Genomic DNA, 22,073 nt, shown 5'->3' with positions numbered 1-22,073 from the left:
CTGAAGTTTCTAAAACTGTTTGAATGATGTCTGTGAGTATAACAGAACTCATATGGCAGGCAAAAGCCTGAGAAAAAATCCAACCAGGAAGTGGGAAATCTGAGTTTGTAGTTTTTCAAGTCATTGCCTATCGAATATACAGTGTCTATGGGGTCATATTGCACTTCCAAAGGCTTCCACTAGATGTCAACAGTCTTTAGAACCTTGTTTCAGGCTTCTACTGTGAAGGATGAGGGAATGAGAGCTGTTTCAACCAGGTGTCTGGCAGAGTGCCATGAGCTCAGTCAGGCATGCACCCATGAGAGGTAGCTGCGTTCCTTCTCCTTTCTAAAGACAAAGGAATTCTCCGGTTGAAACATTATTGAAGATTTATGTTAAAAACATCCTAAAGATTGATTCTATACATCGTTTGACATGTTTCTACGGACTGTAATGGAATTTTTTGACTTTTCGTCTGGACTAAGTGTGCCTGCGCGTCGTGATTTTGGATTTTTTGAACTAAACGCACAAACAAAAAGGGATTCCTGGGAGTGCATTCTGATGAAGATCATCAAAGGTAAGTGAATATTTATAATGCTATTTCGGCGTTGGTAAATTCATCAGGTATTCTGCTCTCTGGTACACTCAGATGAGAGGGCTCTGAAATCGGAGTAGATAGACAGAGAGAATTTACGAACTCGCCCCTAAACGTTCAATATGCAGCTGGATATACAGCGAAGTTGCTCATTGCTTGTTGGAAATAACATTAATGTTTCATGACAACTTGTGGCGCCCAGAAAATAGAATTAGAAGTATAACAAATTCACAAACAAACATTTGAGCTCTTATCTAGGCAATATATTGAATTTTGAGGCTTAAAAATCAAAGCTAAGATTGTTTTTGTGGTTGGAATTGCGTTTATGCATTTAGTTTGAGATTTTAGACGAGAGCTAGCCACTTTTAACAGACCGTTGCATAGCAACCGGATACCGACGTCCGTGATAACGCTTGTAGATGATGTCATGGCGACGTTGACTAGCTAAGCGCATGTGCGGAAACACATCGTCGGGTCGAACGGTCGTCTCCTGAGCACCCGCAGGCCGTCAAATCAAAGGCGCTCCTTCGATATAAAGTTGCTTTTTGATGAAAATAAAGACGTGTCAATTTGCCACTTTTCCACGAGGTTGGATTAATTACATATGTTCTAGACCCCGCCCTGTTTGTTTTCGCAAACGTTCCTGGAAGTGTCGTGATGTTGCGCTTCTGGGGTTTAGAAACTCTTTGCCAATGTGTTTTGTGGAGAGTTCCAATATTTGCATAATCGTTGTGATTGGCGGATAGCAGTGAGGGTTATTGAATCAGTATCAAATCATCTGTTCTCCTCAAGCTCATTAATGATAGAATGTTCCTAATTTGAAGATGGGTAGAAAGGCCCGTGTCTTTGGCATATGACACGGAGTACAGGGAGTAGAATGTTACCGAAAGAGACTGGTACTTCAGTCAGCTGTTCCTTAATATACAGTATACACACTGAGTGGACAAAACAGTAGGAACTCCTTCCTAATATGGAGTTGTACCCCGTTTGTCCTCAGAACGGCATCAATTCGCCGGGGCATGGACTCTACAAGGTGTCGAAAGCGTTCCACAGGGACGCTGGTCCATGTTGACTCCAATGCTTCCCACAGTTGTGTCAAGTTGGCTGGATGTCCTTTGGGTGGTGAACCATTCTTGATACACACGGGAAACTGTTGAGTGTGAAAACGCCAGCAGCATTGCAGTTCTTAACACAAATCGGTGCACCTGTTACCTACTACCATATTCACCTGGTCAGTCTGTCATGGGAAAAAGGGGTGTTCCTAATGATTTGTACATAGGAGGGTGTTCAGATAGTATATATGTTGGAGCATTGCTGCGGGGGACTTGCTTCCATTCAGCTACAAGAGCATTAGTGAGGTCGGGCACTGATGTTGGGCGATTAGGCCTGGCTCGCCGTTCTGCGTTCCAATTCATGCCAAAGGTTTTCGATGGGGTTGACACCAGAGGGCTGTGCAGGCCAGTCAAGTTCTTCCACACCGATCTCGACAAACCAGTTCTGTATGGACCTCGCTTTTTGCACGGGGGCATTATCGTGCTGAAACAGGAAAGGGCCTTCCCCAAACTGTTGCCACAAAGTTGGAAGCACAGAATCGTTTAGAATGTCATTGTTTGCTGTAGAAGGAAGGTGAAGTTTTGTCCCAATCTGAGGTTCTGAGCGCTCTGGAGCAGGTTTTCATCAAGGATCTCTCTGTACTTTGCTCCGTTCATCTTTCCCTCAATCCTGTGTAGTCTCCCAGTCCCTGCCACTGAAAAACATCCCCACAGCATGATGCTGCCACCACCATGCTTCACCGTAGGGATGGTGCCAGGTTTCTTCCAGATGTGACGCTTGGTATTCAGGCCAAATAGTTCAATCTTGGTTTCATCAGACCAGAGAATCTTGTTTCTCATGGTCTGAGAGTCCTTTAGGTGCCTTTTGGCAAACTCCAAGCGGGCTGTCATGTGTCTTTTACTGAGGAGTGGCTTCTGTCTGGTCACTCTACCATAAAGGCCTGATTGGTGGAGTGCTGCAGAGATGGTTGTCCTTCCCATCTTAACAGAGGATCTCTTGAGCTCTGTCAGAGTGACCATCGGGTTCTTGGTCACCTCCAAGAACCCAAGGCCTTTCTTCCCCGATTGCTCAGTTTGGCCAGGCAGCCAGCTCTAGGAAGAGTCTTGGTGGTTCCAAACTTCTTATATTTAAGATTGATGGAGGCCACTGTGTTCTTGGGGACCTTCAATGTTGCAGAAATGTTTTGGTACCCTTCCCCAGATCTGTGCCTCGACACAATCTTGTCTCGGAGCTCTACAGGCAATTCCTTCAACCTCATGGCTTGGTTTTTGCTCTGACATGCACTGTCAACTGTGGGACCTTATATAGACAGGTGTGTGCCTTTCCAAATCATGTCCAATCAATTGAATTTACCACAGGTGGACTCCAATCAAGTTGTAGAAACATCTCAAGGATGATCAATGGAAACAGGATGCACCTGAGCTCAATTTCTAGTCTCACAGCAAAGGGTCAGAATAATTATGTAAATAAGGGATGTCTGTTTTTTATGTTTAATAACTAACTGTTGGTTATACGGTAATAGTACCAGCCCGGTAGTAGTGACTGTAGTAGAAGGTAGTAGTGACTGTAGTAGAAGGTAGTAGTGACTGTAGTAGAAGGTAGTAGTGACTGTAGTAGAAGGTAGTAGTGACTGTAGTAGAAGGTAGTAGTGACTGTAGTAGAAGGTAGTAGTGACTGTAGTAGAAGGTAGTAGTGACTGTAGTAGAAGGTAGTAGTGACTGTAGTAGAAGGTAGTAGTGACTGTAGTAGAAGGTAGTAGTGACTGTAGTAGAAGGTAGTAGTGACTGTAGTAGAAGGTAGTAGTGACTGTAGTAGAAGGTAGTAGTGACTGTAGTAGAAGGTAGTAGTGACTGTAGTAGAAGGTAGTAGTGACTGTAGTAGAAGGTAGTAGTGACTGTAGTAGAAGGTAGTAGTGACTGTAGTAGAAGGTAGTAGTGACTGTAGTAGAAGTAACCTATGACTCTGGTACTTCTATCTCCATAGAGTTTCTCTATGGGTTGTCCCGGTGAGGACCGTGAGGGTCCTGGGTTCCTAGGGGGTCCAGATCCCACCTCATCCTCCTCCTCTTCCTGTATAGAGCACCCAGTTCAGATGGACTACAGACCAGACCTCCTGGACCAGAGACCCTCCAACATCATCATGTTACGCATGCTGCCACCCAATGCTACAGCCAACGAGGTGTGTGTGTGTCCATATGATGAAATGTGGTTTATGTGTGCTATCATTGAGGTGTGTGTGTGTGTGTGTCGTGTGTGTGTGTCGTGTGTGTGTGTCGTGTGTGTGTGTCGTGTGTGTGTGTCGTGTGTGTGTGTGTGTGTGTGTGTCGTGTGTGTGTGTGTCGTGTGTGTGTGTGTCGTGTGTGTGTGTGTGTGTGTGTGTGTGTGTGTGTGTGTGTGTGTGTGTGTGTGTGTGTGTGTGTGTGTGTGTGTGTGTGTGTGTGTGTGTGTGTGTGTGTGTGTAGATCCGTGCCCAGCTTCAGGACCAGGGGATTGACCCAACAGAGGTTATGATTCGCCTGATGACAAACAAGTCTTCAGGTGAGACTGACATACTGATCCCCTCTCCCCCTCTCTCTCCTTCCTTCCCCTCTCTCTCTCTCTCCCTCTCCCCCTCTCTCCCTCTCCCCCTCTCTCTCCTTCCTTCCTCTCTCTCTCTCTCCCTCTCTCCTTCCTCTCCCCCTCTCTCTCCTTCCTTCCTCTCTCTCTCTCTCCCTCTCCCCCTCTCTCTCCTTCCTTCCTCTCTCTCTCTCTCTCTCCTTCCTTCCTCTCTCTCTCTCTCCCTCTCCCCCTCTCTCCTTCCTTCCTCTCTCTCTCTCTCTCCCTCTCCCCCTCTCTCCTTCCTTCCTCTCTCTCTCCCTCTCTCTCCTTCCTCCCTCTTTCTCTCTCTCTCTCTCTCTCTCTCTCTCTCTCTCTCTCTCTCTCTCTCTCTCTCTCTCTCTCTCTCTCTCCCTGCCCTTTTATTTCATTGCTCTGACTGGCTGACCACTTTTTCTCCTCCACCCCTCAGTTCACTGCCAAATATGACATATTCCACTGATGTTCTCTTCCACCTCCTAGCATTGAGTATCTGGTGTTCTCTTCCACCTCCTAGCATTGAGTATCTGGTGTGTGTTTGTTCCTCTGAGTTTAGAGATCAGACTCAAAGTGAAGAGTGGCCACATCTATTTCTACCTCTCTCTTGCCCAATCCCAAATCAACCACTAACTTATTCGCTCATATTGAATCCACACAACTGCCTAAGACATTGGGGGCTGGCAGGGACATTGGGGGCTGGCAGGGACATTGGGGGCTGGCAGGGACATTGGGGGCTGGCAGGGACATTGGGGCTGGCAGGGACATTGGGGGCTGGCAGGTTCATTGGGGCTGGCAGGGACATTGGGGCTGGCAGGTTCATTGGGGCTGGCAGGGACATTGGGGGCTGGCAGGGACATTGGGGGCTGGCAGGTTCATTGGGGCTGGCAGGGACATTGGGGGCTGGCAGGTTCATTGGGGCTGGCAGGGACATTGGGGCTGGCAGGTTCATTGGGGCTGGCAGGGACATTGGGGGCTGGCAGGGACATTGGGGGCTGGCAGGTTCATTGGGGCTGGCAGGGACATTGGGGGCTGGCAGGGACATTGGGGCTGGCAGGTTCATTGGGGCTGGCAGGGACATTGGGGGCTGGCAGGGACATTGGGGGCTGGCAGGTTCATTGGGGCTGGCAGGGACATTGGGGGCTGGCAGGTTCATTGGGGCTGGCAGGGACATTGGGGCTGGCAGGTTCATTGGGGCTGGCAGGGACATTGGGGGCTGGCAGGGACATTGGGGGCTGGCAGGTTCATTGGGGCTGGCAGGGACATTGGGGGCTGGCAGGGACATTGGGGCTGGCAGGGACATTGGGGGCTGGCAGGGACATTGGGGGCTGGCAGGGACATTGGGGGCTGGCAGGTTCATTGGGGGCTGGCAGGGACATTGGGGGCTGGCAGGGACATTGGGGCTGGCAGGGACATTGGGGGCTGGCAGGGACATTGGGGGCTGGCAGGGACATTGGGGGCTGGCAGGTTCATTGGGGCTGGCAGGTTCATTGGGGCTGGCAGGTTCATTGGGGCTGGCAGGTTCATTGGGGGCTGGCAGGTTCATTGGGGGCTGGCAGGGACATTGGGGGCTGGCAGGTTCATTGGGGCTGGCAGGTTCATTGGGGGCTGGCAGGTTCATTGGGGCTGGCAGGGACATTGGGGGCTGGCAGGGACATTGGGGGCTGGCAGGTTCATTGGGGCTGGCAGGGACATTGGGGGCTGGCAGGGACATTGGGGGCTGGCAGGTTCATTGGGGGCTGGCAGGGACATTGGGGGCTGGCAGGTTCATTGGGGCTGGCAGGGACATTGGGGGCTGGCAGGGACATTGGGGGCTGGCAGGTTCATTGGGGCTGGCAGGTTCATTGGGGGCTGGCAGGTTCATTGGGGCTGGCAGGGACATTGGGGGCTGGCAGGGACATTGGGGGCTGGCAGGTTCATTGGGGCTGGCAGGGACATTGGGGGCTGGCAGGGACATTGGGGGCTGGCAGGTTCATTGGGGCTGGCAGGGACATTGGGGGCTGGCAGGGACATTGGGGGCTGGCAGGTTCATTGGGGCTGGCAGGTTCATTGGGGCTGGCAGGTTCATTGGGGCTGGCAGGTTCATTGGGGCTGGCAGGTTCATTGGGGCTGGCAGGTTCATTGGGGGCTGGCAGGGACATTGGGGGCTGGCAGGTTCATTGGGGCTGGCAGGGACATTGGGGGCTGGCAGGGACATTGGGGGCTGGCAGGTTCATTGGGGCTGGCAGGTTCATTGGGGGCTGGCAGGGACATTGGGGGCTGGCAGGGACATTGGGGCTGGCAGGGACATTGGGGGCTGGCAGGGACATTGGGGGCTGGCAGGGACATTGGGGGCTGGCAGGTTCATTGGGGCTGGCAGGTTCATTGGGGGCTGGCAGGGACATTGGGGCTGGCAGGGACATTGGGGGCTGGCAGGGACATTGGGGGCTGGCAGGTTCATTGGGGCTGGCAGGGACATTGGGGGCTGGCAGGGACATTGGGGGCTGGCAGGGACATTGGGGGCTGGCAGGTTCATTGGGGCTGGCAGGGACATTGGGGGCTGGCAGGGACATTGGGGGCTGGCAGGGACATTGGATAGTCATTTTAAGATTGTTCTATTGTCAAGACTTTAATGGGCATCTCACACCAGGTAATAGTACCTACAGATCTCACACCAGGTAATAGTACCTGCAGATCTCACACCAGGTAATAGTACCTGCAGATCTCACACCAGGTAATAGTACCTACAGATCTCACACCAGATAATAGTACCTACAGATCTCACACCAGGTAATAGTACCTGCAGATCTCACACCAGGTAATATTACCTACAGATCTCACACCAGGTAATAGTACCTACAGATCTCACACCAGGTAATAGTACCTACAGATCTCACACCAGATAATAGTACCTACAGATCTCACACCAGGTAATAGTACCTGCAGATCTCACACCAGGTAATAGTACCTACAGATCTCACACCAGGTAATAGTACCTGCAGATCTCACACCAGGTAATAGTACCTACAGATCTCACACCAGATAATAGTACCTACAGATCTCACACCAGGTAATAGTACCTACAGATCTCACACCATGTAATATTACCTACAGATCTCACACCAGGTAATAGTACCTACAGATCTCACACCAGGTAATAGTACCTGCAGATCTCACACCAGATAATAGTACCTACAGATCTCACACCAGGTAATAGTACCTGCAGATCTCACACCAGGTAATATTACCTACAGATCTCACACCAGGTAATAGTACCTACAGATCTCACACCAGGTAATAGTACCTACAGATCTCACACCAGGTAATAGTACCTACAGATCTCACACCAGGTAATAGTACCTGCAGATCTCACACCAGGTAATAGTACCTGCAGATCTCACACCAGGTAATAGTACCTGCAGATCTCACACCAGGTAATAGTACCTGCAGATCTCACACCAGGTAATAGTACCTACAGATCTCACACCAGCTATAGTTACCTGTCCAGTGTAGGGCCTATTTGGGATAAAACACACCCTCTCCCTCCCTCTCCTTCATCTCTCTCTCTCCCCTCTCTCTCCTCTCTCTCTCCTCTCTCTCCCTTCTCTCTCTCCTCTCTCTCCCCTCTCTCTTCTCCCCCCTCTCTTCTCCCCCCTCTCTTCTCCCCCCTCTCTTCTCCTCTCTCTTCTCCCCTCTCTCTTCTCCCCTCTCTTCTCCCCCCTCTCTTCTCCCGTCTCTCTTCTCCTCTCTTCTCCCCTCTCTCTTCTCCCCTCTCTTCTCCCCCCTCTCTTCTCCCCTCTCTCTTCTCCCCTCTCTCTTCTCTCCTCTCTCTCCCCTCTCTCTTCTCTCTCTCCTCTCTCCTGTCCTCTCCTCTCTCTCACCTCTCTCTTCTCTCTCTCCTCCTCTCTCTCATCTCTCTCTTCTCTCTCTCCTCCTCTCCTCTCTCTCATCTCTCTCTTCTCTCTCTCCTCCTCTCCTCTCTCTCATCTCTCTCTTCTCTCTCTCCTCCTCTCCTCTCTCTCACCTCTCTCTTCTCTCTCTCCTCCTCTCACCTCTCTCTTCTCTCTCTCCTCCTCTCTCTTCTCTCTCCTCTCCTCTCCTCTCTCTCACCTCTCTCTTCTCTCTCTCCTCCTCTCCTCTCTCTCATCTCTCTCTTCTCTCTCTCCTCTCCTCTCCTCTCTCTCATCTCTCTCTTCTCTCTCTCCTCTCTTCTCTCTCTCCTCTCTTCTCTCTCTCTTCTCTCTCTCCTCCTCTCCTCTCTCTCATCTCTCTCCTGTCCTCTCCTCTCTCTCATCTCTCTCATCTCTCTCTCCTCCTCTCCTCTCTCCTCCTCTCCTCTCTCTCTAAAGCACTAACCCGACACTGCGTTATGTTGTTGTTGTTGTTGTTGGGTTGCCATGGCGCTGGCTGGTTGGCGTGGTGACCAGGTCAGAGCCGTGGATTCGCCTTCGTGGAGTTTAATCACATACAGGAGGCCTGCCGCTGGATGGAGACCAATCAGGTCACTCTACACACACACACACACACACACACACACACACACACACACACACACACACACACACACACACACACACACACACACACACACACACACACACACACACACCTGTGTTTTCTGATGCTAATTAATGTCTGTAGTATAATTGATGCTGATGTGGTCTGTGGTATAACTGATGCTGGTGTGGTCTGTGGTATAACTGATGTGGTCTGTGGTATAATTGATGTGGTCCGTGGTATAACTGATGTGGTCTGTGGTATAGCTGATGTGGTCTGTGGTATAACTGATGTGGTCTGTGGTATAACTGATGCTGATGTGGTCTGTGGTATAACTGATGCTGATGTGGTCTGTGGTATAACTGATGCTGATGTGGTCTGTGGTATAACTGATGTGGTCTGTGGTATAACTGATGCTGATGTGGTCTGTGGTATAACTGATGCTGATGTGGTCTGTGGTATAACTGATGTGGTCTGTGGTATAACTGATGTGGTCTGTGGTATAATTGATGTGGTCGGTGGTATAATTGATGCTGATGTGGTCTGTGGTATAACTGATGTGGTATAACTGATGTGGTATGTGGTATAATTGATGTGGTCTGTGGTATAGCTGATGTGGTCTGTGGTATAATTGATGCTGATGTGGTCTGTGGTATAACTGATGTGGTCTGTGGTATAATTGATGTGGTCTGTGGTATAATTGATGTGGTCTGTGGTATAATTGATGCTGATGTGGTCTGTGGTATAATTGATGCTTATGTGGTCTGTGGTATAACTGATGTGGTCTGTGGTATAATTGATGCTGATGTGGTCTGTGGTATAACTGATGTGGTCTGTGGTATAACTGATGTGGTCTGTGGTATAACTGATGTGGTCTGTGGTCTGTGGTATAATTGATGCTTATGTGGTCTGTGGTATAACTGATGTGGTCTGTGGTATAATTGATGCTGATGTGGTTTGTGGTATAACTGATGTGGTCTGTGGTATAACTGATGTGGTCTGTGGTATAATTGATGTGGTCGGTGGTATAATTGATGCTGATGTGGTCTGTGGTATAACTGATGTGGTCTGTGGTATAATTGATGTGGTCTGTGGTATAGCTGATGTGGTCTGTGGTATAATTGATGCTGATGTGGTCTGTGGTATAACTGATGTGGTCTGTGGTATAATTGATGTGGTCTGTGGTATAGCTGATGTGGTCTGTGGTATAATTGATGCTGATGTGGTCTGTGGTATAATTGATGCTTATGTGGTATAACTGATGTGGTCTGTGGTATAACTGATGTGGTCTGTGGTATAATTGATGCTGATGTGGTCTGTGGTATAACTGATGTGGTCTGTGGTATAACTGATGTGGTCTGTGGTATAACTGATGTGGTCTGTGGTATAACTGATGTGGTCTGTGGTATAACTGATGTGGTCTGTGGTATAATTGATGTGGTCTGTGGTATAACTGATGTGGTCTGTGGTATAACTGATGTGGTCTGTGGTATAACTGATGTGGTCTGTGGTATAATTGATGTGGTCTGTGGTATAACGGATGTGGTCTGTGGTATAACTGATGTGGTCTGTGGTATAATTGATGTGGTCTGTGGTATAATTGATGCTGATGTGGTCTGTGGTATAACTGATGTGGTCTGTGGTATAGCTGATGTGGTCTGTGGTATAACTGATGTGGTCTGTGGTATAACTGATGCTGATGTGGTCTGTGGTATAACTGATGTGGTCTGTGGTATAACTGATGCTGATGTGGTCTGTGGTATAACTGATGCTGATGTGGTCTGTGGTATAACTGATGTGGTCTGTGGTATAACTGATGTGGTCTGTGGTATAATTGATGTGGTCGGTGGTATACTTGATGCTGATGTGGTCTGTGGTATAACTGATGTGGTCTGTGGTATAACTGATGTGGTATGTGGTATAATTGATGTGGTCTGTGGTATAGCTGATGTGGTCTGTGGTATAATTGATGCTGATGTGGTCTGTGGTATAACTGATGTGGTCTGTGGTATAATTGATGCTGATGTGGTCTGTGGTATAATTGATGCTGATGTGGTCTGTGGTATAATTGATGCTGATGTGGTCTGTGGTATAACTGATGATGATGTGGTCTGTGGTATAATTGATGTGGTCTGTGGTATAATTGATGCTGGTGTGGTCTGTGGTATAACTGATGCTGATGTGGTCTGTGGTATAACTGATGTGGTCTGTGGTATAATTGATGCTGATGTGGTCTGTGGTATAACTGATGTGGTCTGTGGTATAACTGATGCTGATGTGGTCTGTGGTATAACTGATGTGGTCTGTGGTATAACTGATGTGATCTGTGGTATAACTGATGTGGTCTGTGGTATAATTGATGCTGATGTGGTCTGTGGTATAACTGATGTGGTCTGTGGTATAACTGATGTGGTCTGTGGTATAATTGATGCTGATGTGGTCTGTGGTATAACTGATGTGGTCTGTGGTATAACTGATGTGGTCTGTGGTATAACTGATGTGGTCTGTGGTATAACTGATGTGGCTTGTGGTATAACTGATGTGGTCTGTGGTATAATTGATGTGGTATGTGGTATAACTGATGTGGTCTGTGGTATAGCTGATGTGGTCTGTGGTATAACTGATGCTGATGTGGTCTGTGGTATAATTGATGCTGATGTGGTCTGTGGTATAACTGATGCTGATGTGGTCTGTGGTATAACTGATGTGGTCTGTGGTATAATTGATGCTGATGTGGTTTGTGGTATAACTGATGTGGTCTGTGGTATAACTGATGTGGTCTGTGGTATAATTGATGTGGTCGGTGGTATAATTGATGCTGATGTGGTCTGTGGTATAACTGATGTGGTCTGTGGTATAATTGATGTGGTCTGTGGTATAGCTGATGTGGTCTGTGGTATAATTAATGCTGATGTGGTCTGTGGTATAACTGATGTGGTCTGTGGTATAATTGATGTGGTCTGTGGTATAGCTGATGTGGTCTGTGGTATAATTGATGCTGATGTGGTCTGTGGTATAATTGATGCTTATGTGGTATAACTGATGTGGTCTGTGGTATAATTGATGCTGATGTGGTCTGTGGTATAACTGATGTGGTCTGTGGTATAACTGATGTGGTCTGTGGTATAATTGATGCTGATGTGGTCTGTGGTATAACTGATTTGGTCTGTGGTATAACTGATGTGGTCTGTGGTATAATTGATGTGGTCTGTGGTATAACTGATGTGGTCTGTGGTATAACTGATGTGGTCTGTGGTATAACTGATGTGGTCTGTGGTATAATTGATGTGGTCTGTGGTATAATTGATGCTGATGTGGTCTGTGGTATAACTGATGTGGTCTGTGGTATAGCTGATGTGGTCTGTGGTATAACTGATGTGGTCTGTGGTATAACTGATGCTGATGTGGTCTGTGGTATAACTGATGTGGTCTGTGGTATAACTGATGCTGATGTGGTCTGTGGTATAACTGATGCTGATGTGGTCTGTGGTATAACTGATGTGGTCTGTGGTATAACTGATGTGGTCTGTGGTATAACTGATGTGGTCTGTGGTATAATTGATGTGGTCGGTGGTATAACTGATGTGGTCTGTGGTATAATTGATGTGGTCTGTGGTATAATTGATGCTGATGTGGTCTGTGGTATAACTGATGTGGTCTGTGGTATAGCTGATGTGGTCTGTGGTATAATTGATGTGGTCTGTGGTATAATTGATGCTGATGTGGTCTGTGGTATAACTGATGTGGTCTGTGGTATAATTGATGTGGTCTGTGGTATAACGGATGTGGTCTGTGGTATAACTGATGTGGTCTGTGGTATAATTGATGTGGTCTGTGGTATAATTGATGCTGATGTGGTCTGTGGTATAACTGATGTGGTCTGTGGTATAGCTGATGTGGTCTGTGGTATAACTGATGTGGTCTGTGGTATAACTGATGCTGATGTGGTCTGTGGTATAACTGATGTGGTCTGTGGTATAACTGATGTGGTCTGTGGTATAATTGATGCTGATGTGGTCTGTGGTATAACTGATGTGGTCTGTGGTATAACTGATGTGGTCTGTGGTATAATTGATGTGGTCTGTGGTATAACTGATGTGGTCTGTGGTATAACTGATGTGGTCTGTGGTATAACTGATGTGGTCTGTGGTATAACTGATGTGGTCTGTGGTATAGCTGATGTGGTCTGTGGTATAACTGATGTGGTCTGTGGTATAATTGATGTGGTCTGTGGTATAATTGATGCTGATGTGGTCTGTGGTATAACTGATGTGGTCTGTGGTATAGCTGATGTGGTCTGTGGTATAACTGATGTGGTCTGTGGTATAACTGATGCTGATGTGGTCTGTGGTATAACTGATGTGGTCTGTGGTATAACTGATGCTGATGTGGTCTGTGGTATAACTGATGCTGATGTGGTCTGTGGTATAACTGATGTGGTCTGTGGTATAGCTGATGTGGTCTGTGGTATAACTGATGTGGTCTGTGGTATAATTGATGTGGTCTGTGGTATAATTGATGCTGATGTGGTCTGTGGTATAACTGATGTGGTCTGTGGTATAGCTGATGTGGTCTGTGGTATAACTGATGTGGTCTGTGGTATAACTGATGCTGATGTGGTCTGTGGTATAACTGATGTGGTCTGTGGTATAACTGATGCTGATGTGGTCTGTGGTATAACTGATGCTGATGTGGTCTGTGGTATAACTGATGTGGTCTGTGGTATAACTGATGTGGTCTGTGGTATAACTGATGCTGATGTGGTCTGTGGTATAATTGATGTGGTCGGTGGTATAATTGATGCTGATGTGGTCTGTGGTATAACTGATGTGGTCTGTGGTATAACTGATGTGGTATGTGGTATAATTGATGTGGTCTGTGGTATAGCTGATGTGGTCTGTGGTATAATTGATGCTGATGTGGTCTGTGGTATAACTGATGTGGTCTGTGGTATAATTGATGCTGGTGTGGTCTGTGGTATAACTGATGCTGATGTGGTCTGTGGTATAACTGATGTGGTCTGTGGTATAATTGATGCTGATGTGGTCTGTGGTATAACTGATGTGGTCTGTGGTATAACTGATGTGGTCTGTGGTATAACTGATGTGGTCTGTGGTATAACTGATGTGGTCTGTGGTATAACTGATGCTGATGTGGTCTGTGGTATAACTGATGTGGTCTGTGGTATAACTGATGTGATCTGTGGTATAACTGATGTGGTCTGTGGTATAATTGATGCTGATGTGGTCTGTGGTATAACTGATGTGGTCTGTGGTATAACTGATGTGGTCTGTGGTATAACTGATGTGGTCTGTGGTATAACTGATGCTGATGTGGTCTGTGGTATAACTGATGCTGATGTGGTCTGTGGTATAACTGATGTGGTCTGTGGTATAACTGATGTGGTCTGTGGTATAATTGATGTGGTCGGTGGTATAATTGATGCTGATGTGGTCTGTGGTATAACTGATGTGGTCTGTGGTATAACTGATGTGGTATGTGGTATAATTGATGTGGTCTGTGGTATAGCTGATTTGGTCTGTGGTATAATTGGTGCTGATGTGGTCTGTGGTATAACTGATGTGGTCTGTGGTATAATTGATGCTGATGTGGTCTGTGGTATAATTGATGCTGATGTGGTCTGTGGTATAATTGATGCTGATGTGGTCTGTGGTGTAACTGATGATGATGTGGTCTGTGGTATAATTGATGTGGTCTGTGGTATAATTGATGCTGGTGTGGTCTGTGGTATAACTGATGCTGATGTGGTCTGTGGTATAACTGATGTGGTCTGTGGTATAATTGATGCTGATGTGGTCTGTGGTATAACTGATGTGGTCTGTGGTATAACTGATGTGGTCTGTGGTATAACTGATGTGGTCTGTGGTATAACTAATGTGGTCTGTGGTATAACTGATGCTGATGTGGTCTGTGGTATAACTGATGTGGTCTGTGGTATAACTGATGTGATCTGTGGTATAACTGATGTGGTCTGTGGTATAATTGATGCTGATGTGGTCTGTGGTATAACTGATGTGGTCTGTGGTATAACTGATGTGGTCTGTGGTATAATTGATGCTGATGTGGTCTGTGGTATAACTGATGTGGTCTGTGGTATAACTGATGTGGTCTGTGGTATAACTGGTGTGGCTTGTGGTATAACTGATGTGGTCTGTGGTATAATTGATGTGGTCTGTGGTATAACTGATGTGGTCTGTGGTATAGCTGATGTGGTCTGTGGTATAACTGATGCTGATGTGGTCTGTGGTATAATTGATGCTGATGTGGTCTGTGGTATACCTGATGCTGATGTGGTCTGTGGTATAACTGATGTGGTCTGTGGTATAACTGATGCTGATGTGGTCTGTGGTATAATTGATGCTGATCTGGTATAATTGATGCTGATGTGGTCTGTGGTATAACTGATGTGGTCTGTGGTATAATTGATGCTGATGTGGTCTGTGGTATAACTGATGTGGTCTGTGGTATAATTGATGCTGATGTGGTCTGTGGTATAATGGATGCTGATGTGGTCTGTGGTATAATTGATGCTGATGTGGTCTGTGGTATTATTGATGTGGTCTGTGGTATAACTGATGTGGTCTGTGGTATAATTGATGTGGTCTGTGGTATAATTGATGTGGTCTGTGGTATAACTGATGTGGTCTGTGGTATAACTGATGTGCGTCTGTGGTATAATTGGTGCTGATGTGGTCTGTGGTATAACTGATGTGGTCTGTGGTATAATTGATGCTGATGTGGTCTGTGGTATAATTGATGCTGATGTGGTCTGTGGTATAATTGATGCTGATGTGGTCTGTGGTATAACTGATTATGATGTGGTCTGTGGTATAATTGATGTGGTCTGTGGTATAATTGATGCTGGTGTGGTCTGTGGTATAACTGATGCTGATGTGGTCTGTGGTATAACTGATGTGGTCTGTGGTATAATTGATGCTGATGTGGTCTGTGGTATAATTGATGCTGATGTGGTCTGTGGTATAATTGATGCTGCTGTGGTCTGTGGTATAATTGATGTGGTCTGTGGTATAATTGATGCTGATGTGGTCTGTGGTATAACTGATGTGGTCTGTGGTATAACTGATGCAGATGTGGTCTGTGGTTTAACTGATGTGGTCTGTGGTATAACTGATGTGGTCTGTGGTATAACTGATGTGGTCTGTGGTATAACTGATGTGGTCTGTGGTATAATTGATGCTGATGTGGTCTGTGGTATAATTGATGCTGATGTGGTCTGTGGTATAATTGATATGGTCTGTGGTATAATTGATGCTGATGTGGTCTGTGGTATAACTGATGTGGTCTGTGGTATATTTGATGCTGATGTGGTATGTGGTATAATTGATGCTGATGTGGTCTGTGGTATAACTGATGTGGTCTGTGGTATAACTGATGTGGTATAACTGATGTGTGTCTGTGGTATAATTGATGCTGATGTGTGTCTGTGGTATAATTGATGCTGATGTGGTCTGTGGTATAACTGATGCTGATGTGGTCTGTGGTATAATTGATGCTGATGTGGTCTGTGGTATAACTGATGTGGTCTGTGGTATAACTGATGTGGTCTGTGGTATAAATGATGTGGTCTGTGGTATAATTGATGCTGATGTGGTCTGTGGTATAACTGATGTGGTCTGTGGTATAACTGATGTGGTCTGTGGTATAACTGGTGCTGATGTGGTCTGTGGTATAACTGATGTGGTCTGTGGTATAATTGATGCTGATGTGGTCTGTGGTATAATTGATGCTGATGTGGTCTGTGGTATAACTGATGTGGTATGTGGTATAATTGATGTGGTCTGTGGTATAGCTGATGTGGTCTGTGGTATAATTGGTGCTGATGTGGTCTGTGGTATAACTGATGTGGTCTGTGGTATAATTGATGCTGATGTGGTCTGTGGTATAATTGATGCTGATGTGGTCTGTGGTATAATTGATGCTGATGTGGTCTGTGGTGTAACTGATGATGATGTGGTCTGTGGTATAATTGATGTGGTCTGTGGTATAATTGATGCTGGTGTGGTCTGTGGTATAACTGATGCTGATGTGGTCTGTGGTATAACTGATGTGGTCTGTGGTATAATTGATGCTGATGTGGTCTGTGGTATAACTGATGTGGTCTGTGGTATAACTGATGTGGTCTGTGGTATAACTGATGTGGTCTGTGGTATAACTAATGTGGTCTGTGGTATAACTGATGCTGATGTGGTCTGTGGTATAACTGATGTGGTCTGTGGTATAACTGATGTGATCTGTGGTATAACTGATGTGGTCTGTGGTATAATTGATGCTGATGTGGTCTGTGGTATAACTGATGTGGTCTGTGGTATAACTGATGTGGTCTGTGGTATAATTGATGCTGATGTGGTCTGTGGTATAACTGATGTGGTCTGTGGTATAACTGATGTGGTCTGTGGTATAACTGGTGTGGCTTGTGGTATAACTGATGTGGTCTGTGGTATAATTGATGTGGTCTGTGGTATAACTGATGTGGTCTGTGGTATAGCTGATGTGGTCTGTGGTATAACTGATGCTGATGTGGTCTGTGGTATAATTGATGCTGATGTGGTCTGTGGTATACCTGATGCTGATGTGGTCTGTGGTATAACTGATGTGGTCTGTGGTATAACTGATGCTGATGTGGTCTGTGGTATAATTGATGCTGATCTGGTATAATTGATGCTGATGTGGTCTGTGGTATAACTGATGTGGTCTGTGGTATAATTGATGCTGATGTGGTCTGTGGTATAACTGATGTGGTCTGTGGTATAATTGATGCTGATGTGGTCTGTGGTATAATTGATGCTGATGTGGTCTGTGGTATAATTGATGCTGATGTGGTCTGTGGTATTATTGATGTGGTCTGTGGTATAACTGATGTGGTCTGTGGTATAATTGATGTGGTCTGTGGTATAATTGATGTGGTCTGTGGTATAACTGATGTGGTCTGTGGTATAACTGATGTGCGTCTGTGGTATAATTGGTGCTGATGTGGTCTGTGGTATAACTGATGTGGTCTGTGGTATAATTGATGCTGATGTGGTCTGTGGTATAATTGATGCTGATGTGGTCTGTGGTATAATTGATGCTGATGTGGTCTGTGGTATAACTGATTATGATGTGGTCTGTGGTATAATTGATGTGGTCTGTGGTATAATTGATGCTGGTGTGGTCTGTGGTATAACTGATGCTGATGTGGTCTGTGGTATAACTGATGTGGTCTGTGGTATAATTGATGCTGATGTGGTCTGTGGTATAATTGATGCTGATGTGGTATGTGGTATAATTGATGCTGATGTGGTCTGTGGTATAACTGATGTGGTCTGTGGTATAACTGATGTGGTCTGTGGTATAATTGATGTGGTCTGTGGTATAATTGATGCTGATGTGGTCTGTGGTATAACTGATGTGGTCTGTGGTATAACTGATGCAGATGTGGTCTGTGGTTTAACTGATGTGGTCTGTGGTATAACTGATGTGGTCTGTGGTATAACTGATGTGGTCTGTGGTATAACTGATGTGGTCTGTGGTATAATTGATGCTGATGTGGTCTGTGGTATAATTGATGCTGATGTGGTCTGTGGTATAATTGATATGGTCTGTGGTATAATTGATGCTGATGTGGTCTGTGGTATAACTGATGTGGTCTGTGGTATATTTGATGCTGATGTGGTATGTGGTATAATTGATGCTGATGTGGTCTGTGGTATAACTGATGTGGTCTGTGGTATAACTGATGTGGTATAACTGATGTGTGTCTGTGGTATAATTGATGCTGATGTGTGTCTGTGGTATAATTGATGCTGATGTGGTCTGTGGTATAACTGATGCTGATGTGGTCTGTGGTATAATTGATGCTGATGTGGTCCGTGGTATAACTGATGTGGTCTGTGGTATAACTGATGTGGTCTGTGGTATAAATGATGTGGTCTGTGGTATAATTGATGCTGATGTGGTCTGTGGTATAACTGATGTGGTCTGTGGTATAACTGATGTGGTCTGTGGTATAACTGATGTGGTCTGTGGTATAACTGATGTGGTCTGTGGTATAACTGATGTGGTCTGTGGTATAATTGATGCTGATGTGGTCTGTGGTATAATTGATGCTGATGTTGTCTGTGGTATAATTGATATGGTCTGTGGTATAATTGATGCTGATGTGGTCTGTGGTATAACTGATGTGGTCTGTGGTATAATTGATGCTGATGTGGTATGTGGTATAATTGATGCTGATGTGGTCTGTGGTATAACTGATGTGGTCTGTGGTATAACTGATGTGGTCTGTGGTATAACTGATGTGGTGTGTGGTATAACTGATGTGTGTCTGTGGTATAATTGATGCTGATGTGTGTCTGTGGTATAATTGATGCTGATGTGGTCTGTGGTATAACTGATGCTGATGTGGTCTGTGGTATAATTGATGCTGATGTGGTCTGTGGTATAACTGATGTGGTCTGTGGTATAACTGATGTGGTCTGTGGTATAAATGATGTGGTCTGTGGTATAATTGATGCTGATGTGGTCTGTGGTATAACTGATGTGGTCTGTGGTATAACTGATGTGGTCTGTGGTATAACTGATGTGGTCTGTGGTATAACTGATGTGGTCTGTGGTATAACTGATGTGGTCTGTGGTATAACTGATGTGGTCTGTGGTATAATTGATGCTGATGTTGTCTGTGGTATAACTGATGTGGTGTGTGGTATAATTGATATGGTCTGTTGTATAATTGATGCTGATGTGGTCTGTGGTATAACTGATGTGGTCTGTGGTATAATTGATGCTGATGTGGTCTGTGGTATAACTGATGTGGTCTGTGGTATAATTGATGCTGATGTGGTATGTGGTATAATTGATGCTGATGTGGTCTGTGGTATAACTGATGTGGTCTGTGGTATAACTGATGTGGTCTGTGGTATAACTGATGTGGTGTGTGGTATAACTGATGTGTCTGTGGTATAATTGATGCTGATGTGGTCTGTGGTATAATTGATGCTGATGTGGTCTGTGGTATAACTGATGTGGTCTGTGGTATAACTGATGTGGTCTGTGGTATAATTGATGCTGATGTGGTCTGTGGTATAACTGATGCTGATGTGGTCTGTGGTATAATTGATGCTGATGTGGTCTGTGGTATAATTGATGCTGATGTGGTCTGTGGTATAATTGATGCTGATGTGGTATGTGGTATAACCTGCCAGCCCCTCTCTTCCCCCCCTCGCTCTATCCCGCTCTATTTCCTCCCTCTCTCTTCCCCCCCTCGCTCTGTCCCTCTCTCTTTCCCCCCTCGCTCTATCCCTCTCTTTCCCCCCTCGCTCTATCCCTCTCTTTCCCCCCCTCGCTCTATCCCTCTCTCTTTCCCCCTTCGCTCTATCCCTCTCTTTCCCCCTCGCTCTATTCCTCTCTTTCCCCCCTCGCTCTATACCTCTCTTTCCCCCCTCGCTCTATCCCTCTCTTTCTCCCCCTCGCTCTATCCCTCTGTTTCCCCCCCTCGCTCTATCCCTCTCTTTCCCCCCTCGCTCTATCCCTCTCTTTCCCCCCTCGCTCTATCCCTCTCTTTCCCCCCTCGCTCTATCCCTCTCTTTCCCCCCTCACTCTATCCCTCTCTCTTTCCCCCCCCGCTCTATCCCTCTCTCTTTCCCCCCCTCGCTCTATCCCTCTCTTTCCCCCCTCGCTCTATCCCTCTCTCTTTCCCCCCCGCTCTATCCCTCTCTCTTTCCCCCCCTCGCTCTATCCCTCTCTTTCCCCCCCTCGCTCTATCCCTCTCTCTTTCCCCCCTCGCTCTATCCCTCTCTTTCCACCCCTCGCTCTATTCCTCTCTCTTTCCCCCCTCGCTCTATTCCTCTCTTTCCCCCCCTCGCTCCATCCCTCTCTCTGAGGGAGGGGGGGGGGGTGAATGGGGTCTGGGGGGTTCAGGAGGGGTGGAGTCATGGGCGTCTTCCCTTCTATAACTGGCTGCCATTATCAAGAGAAACATGGGACACATTATGACATGATGTAGAGGGGTTAACCACAGACCTTCCCACCTGCTGTCCCCTCTCCTGCTCATTCTGATCACTTTCTGCCTTGTCAGGCTGGTTAACGCTGTGACCAGGGTCCCCTTGTCAGGCTGGTTAACGCTGTAACCAGGGTCCCCTTGTCAGGCTGGTTAACACTGTGACCAGGGTCCCCTTGTCAGGCTGGTTAAGGCTGTGTCCAGGGTCCCCTTGTCAGGCTGGTTAACGCTGTGACCAGGGTCCCCTTGTCAGGCTGGTTAACGCTGTGACCAGGGTCCCCTTGTCAGGCTGGTTAACGCTGTGACCAGGGTCCCCTTGTCAGGCTGGTTAACGCTGTGACCAGGGTCCCCTTGTCAGGCTGGTTAACGCTGTGACCAGGGTCCCCTTGTCAGGCTGGCTAACACTGTGACCAGGGTCCCCTTGTCAGGCTGGTTAACTCTGTGACCAGGGTCCCCTTGTCAGGCTGGTTAACGCTGTGACCAGGGTCCCCTTGTCAGGCTGGTTAAGGCTGTGACCAGGGTCACCTTGTCAGGCTGGTTAAGGCTGTGACCAGGGTCCCCTTGTCAGGCTGGTTAACGCTGTGACCAGGGTCCCCTTGTCAGGCTGGTTAAGGCTGTGACCAGGGTCCCCTTGTCAGGCTGGTTAACGCTGTGACCAGGGTCCCCTTGTCAGGCTGGTTAACGCTGTGACCAGGGTCCCCTTGTCAGGCTGGTTAACGCTGTGACCAGGGTCCCCTTGTCAGGCTGGCTAACACTGTGACCAGGGTCACCTTGTCAGGCTGGTTAACTCTGTGACCAGGGTCCCCTTGTCAGGCTGGTTAACTCTGTGACCAGGGTCCCCTTGTTAGGCTGGTTAACTCTGTGACCAGGGTCCCCTTGTCAGGCTGGTTAACGCTGTGACCAGGGTCCCCTTGTCAGGCTGGTTAACGCTGTGACCAGGGTCCCCTTGTCAGGCTGGTTAATGATGTGACCAGGGTCCCCTTGTCAGGCTGGTTAATGATGTGACCAGGGTCCCCTTGTCAGGCTGGTTAAGGCTGTGACCAGGGTCCCCTTGTCAGGCTGGTTAACGCTGTGACCAGGGTCCCCTTGTCAGGCTGGTTAACGCTGTGACCAGGGTCCCCTTGTCAGGCTGGTTAACACTGTGACCAGGGTCCCCTTGTCAGGCTGGTTAACACTGTGACCAGGGTCCCCTTAAGGGGGGGGGGGGGGGGGTGACAACACAACACTCTCTCAACACACACACACACACATTCACACGGCTATCAGGGAGGCCGGTCTACATTCACACGGCTATCAGGGAGGCCGGTCTACATTCACACGGCTATCAGGGAGGCCGGTCTACATTCACACGGCTATCAGGGAGGCCGGTCTACATTCACACGGC

The 22,073-nt window shown here is 47.1% G+C and overlaps 1 protein-coding gene across 5 annotated transcripts in view; it reads left to right on the top strand.

The window, feature by feature from the left end:
* Positions 1–22,073, top strand: part of LOC139543161 (RNA-binding protein 10-like) — a 252,021-nt gene that overhangs the window by 5,800 nt on the left and 224,148 nt on the right. For 3 of the 5 annotated variants that reach the window (XM_071349403.1, XM_071349402.1, XM_071349401.1), the window contains exons 4-6: positions 3,611–3,805; positions 4,089–4,164; positions 8,604–8,677. The exons of 1 other annotated variant lie outside the window; for it this stretch is intronic. In XM_071349403.1, the coding sequence (XP_071205504.1) occupies positions 3,611–3,805; positions 4,089–4,164; positions 8,604–8,677 (345 nt within the window). The remainder of the gene's footprint in view (positions 1–3,610; positions 3,806–4,088; positions 4,165–8,603; positions 8,678–22,073) is intronic. One more of the 5 variants, XM_071349404.1, reaches the window with a different exon arrangement.

The sequence above is a fragment of the Salvelinus alpinus genome, chromosome 17, assembly GCF_045679555.1.
Source record: "Salvelinus alpinus chromosome 17, SLU_Salpinus.1, whole genome shotgun sequence".
NCBI classification, from domain to species: Eukaryota; Metazoa; Chordata; class Actinopteri; order Salmoniformes; family Salmonidae; genus Salvelinus; species Salvelinus alpinus.
Note: the sequence above shows the minus strand (reverse complement) of the source record. Positions and strands in the feature narration are given on the sequence as shown.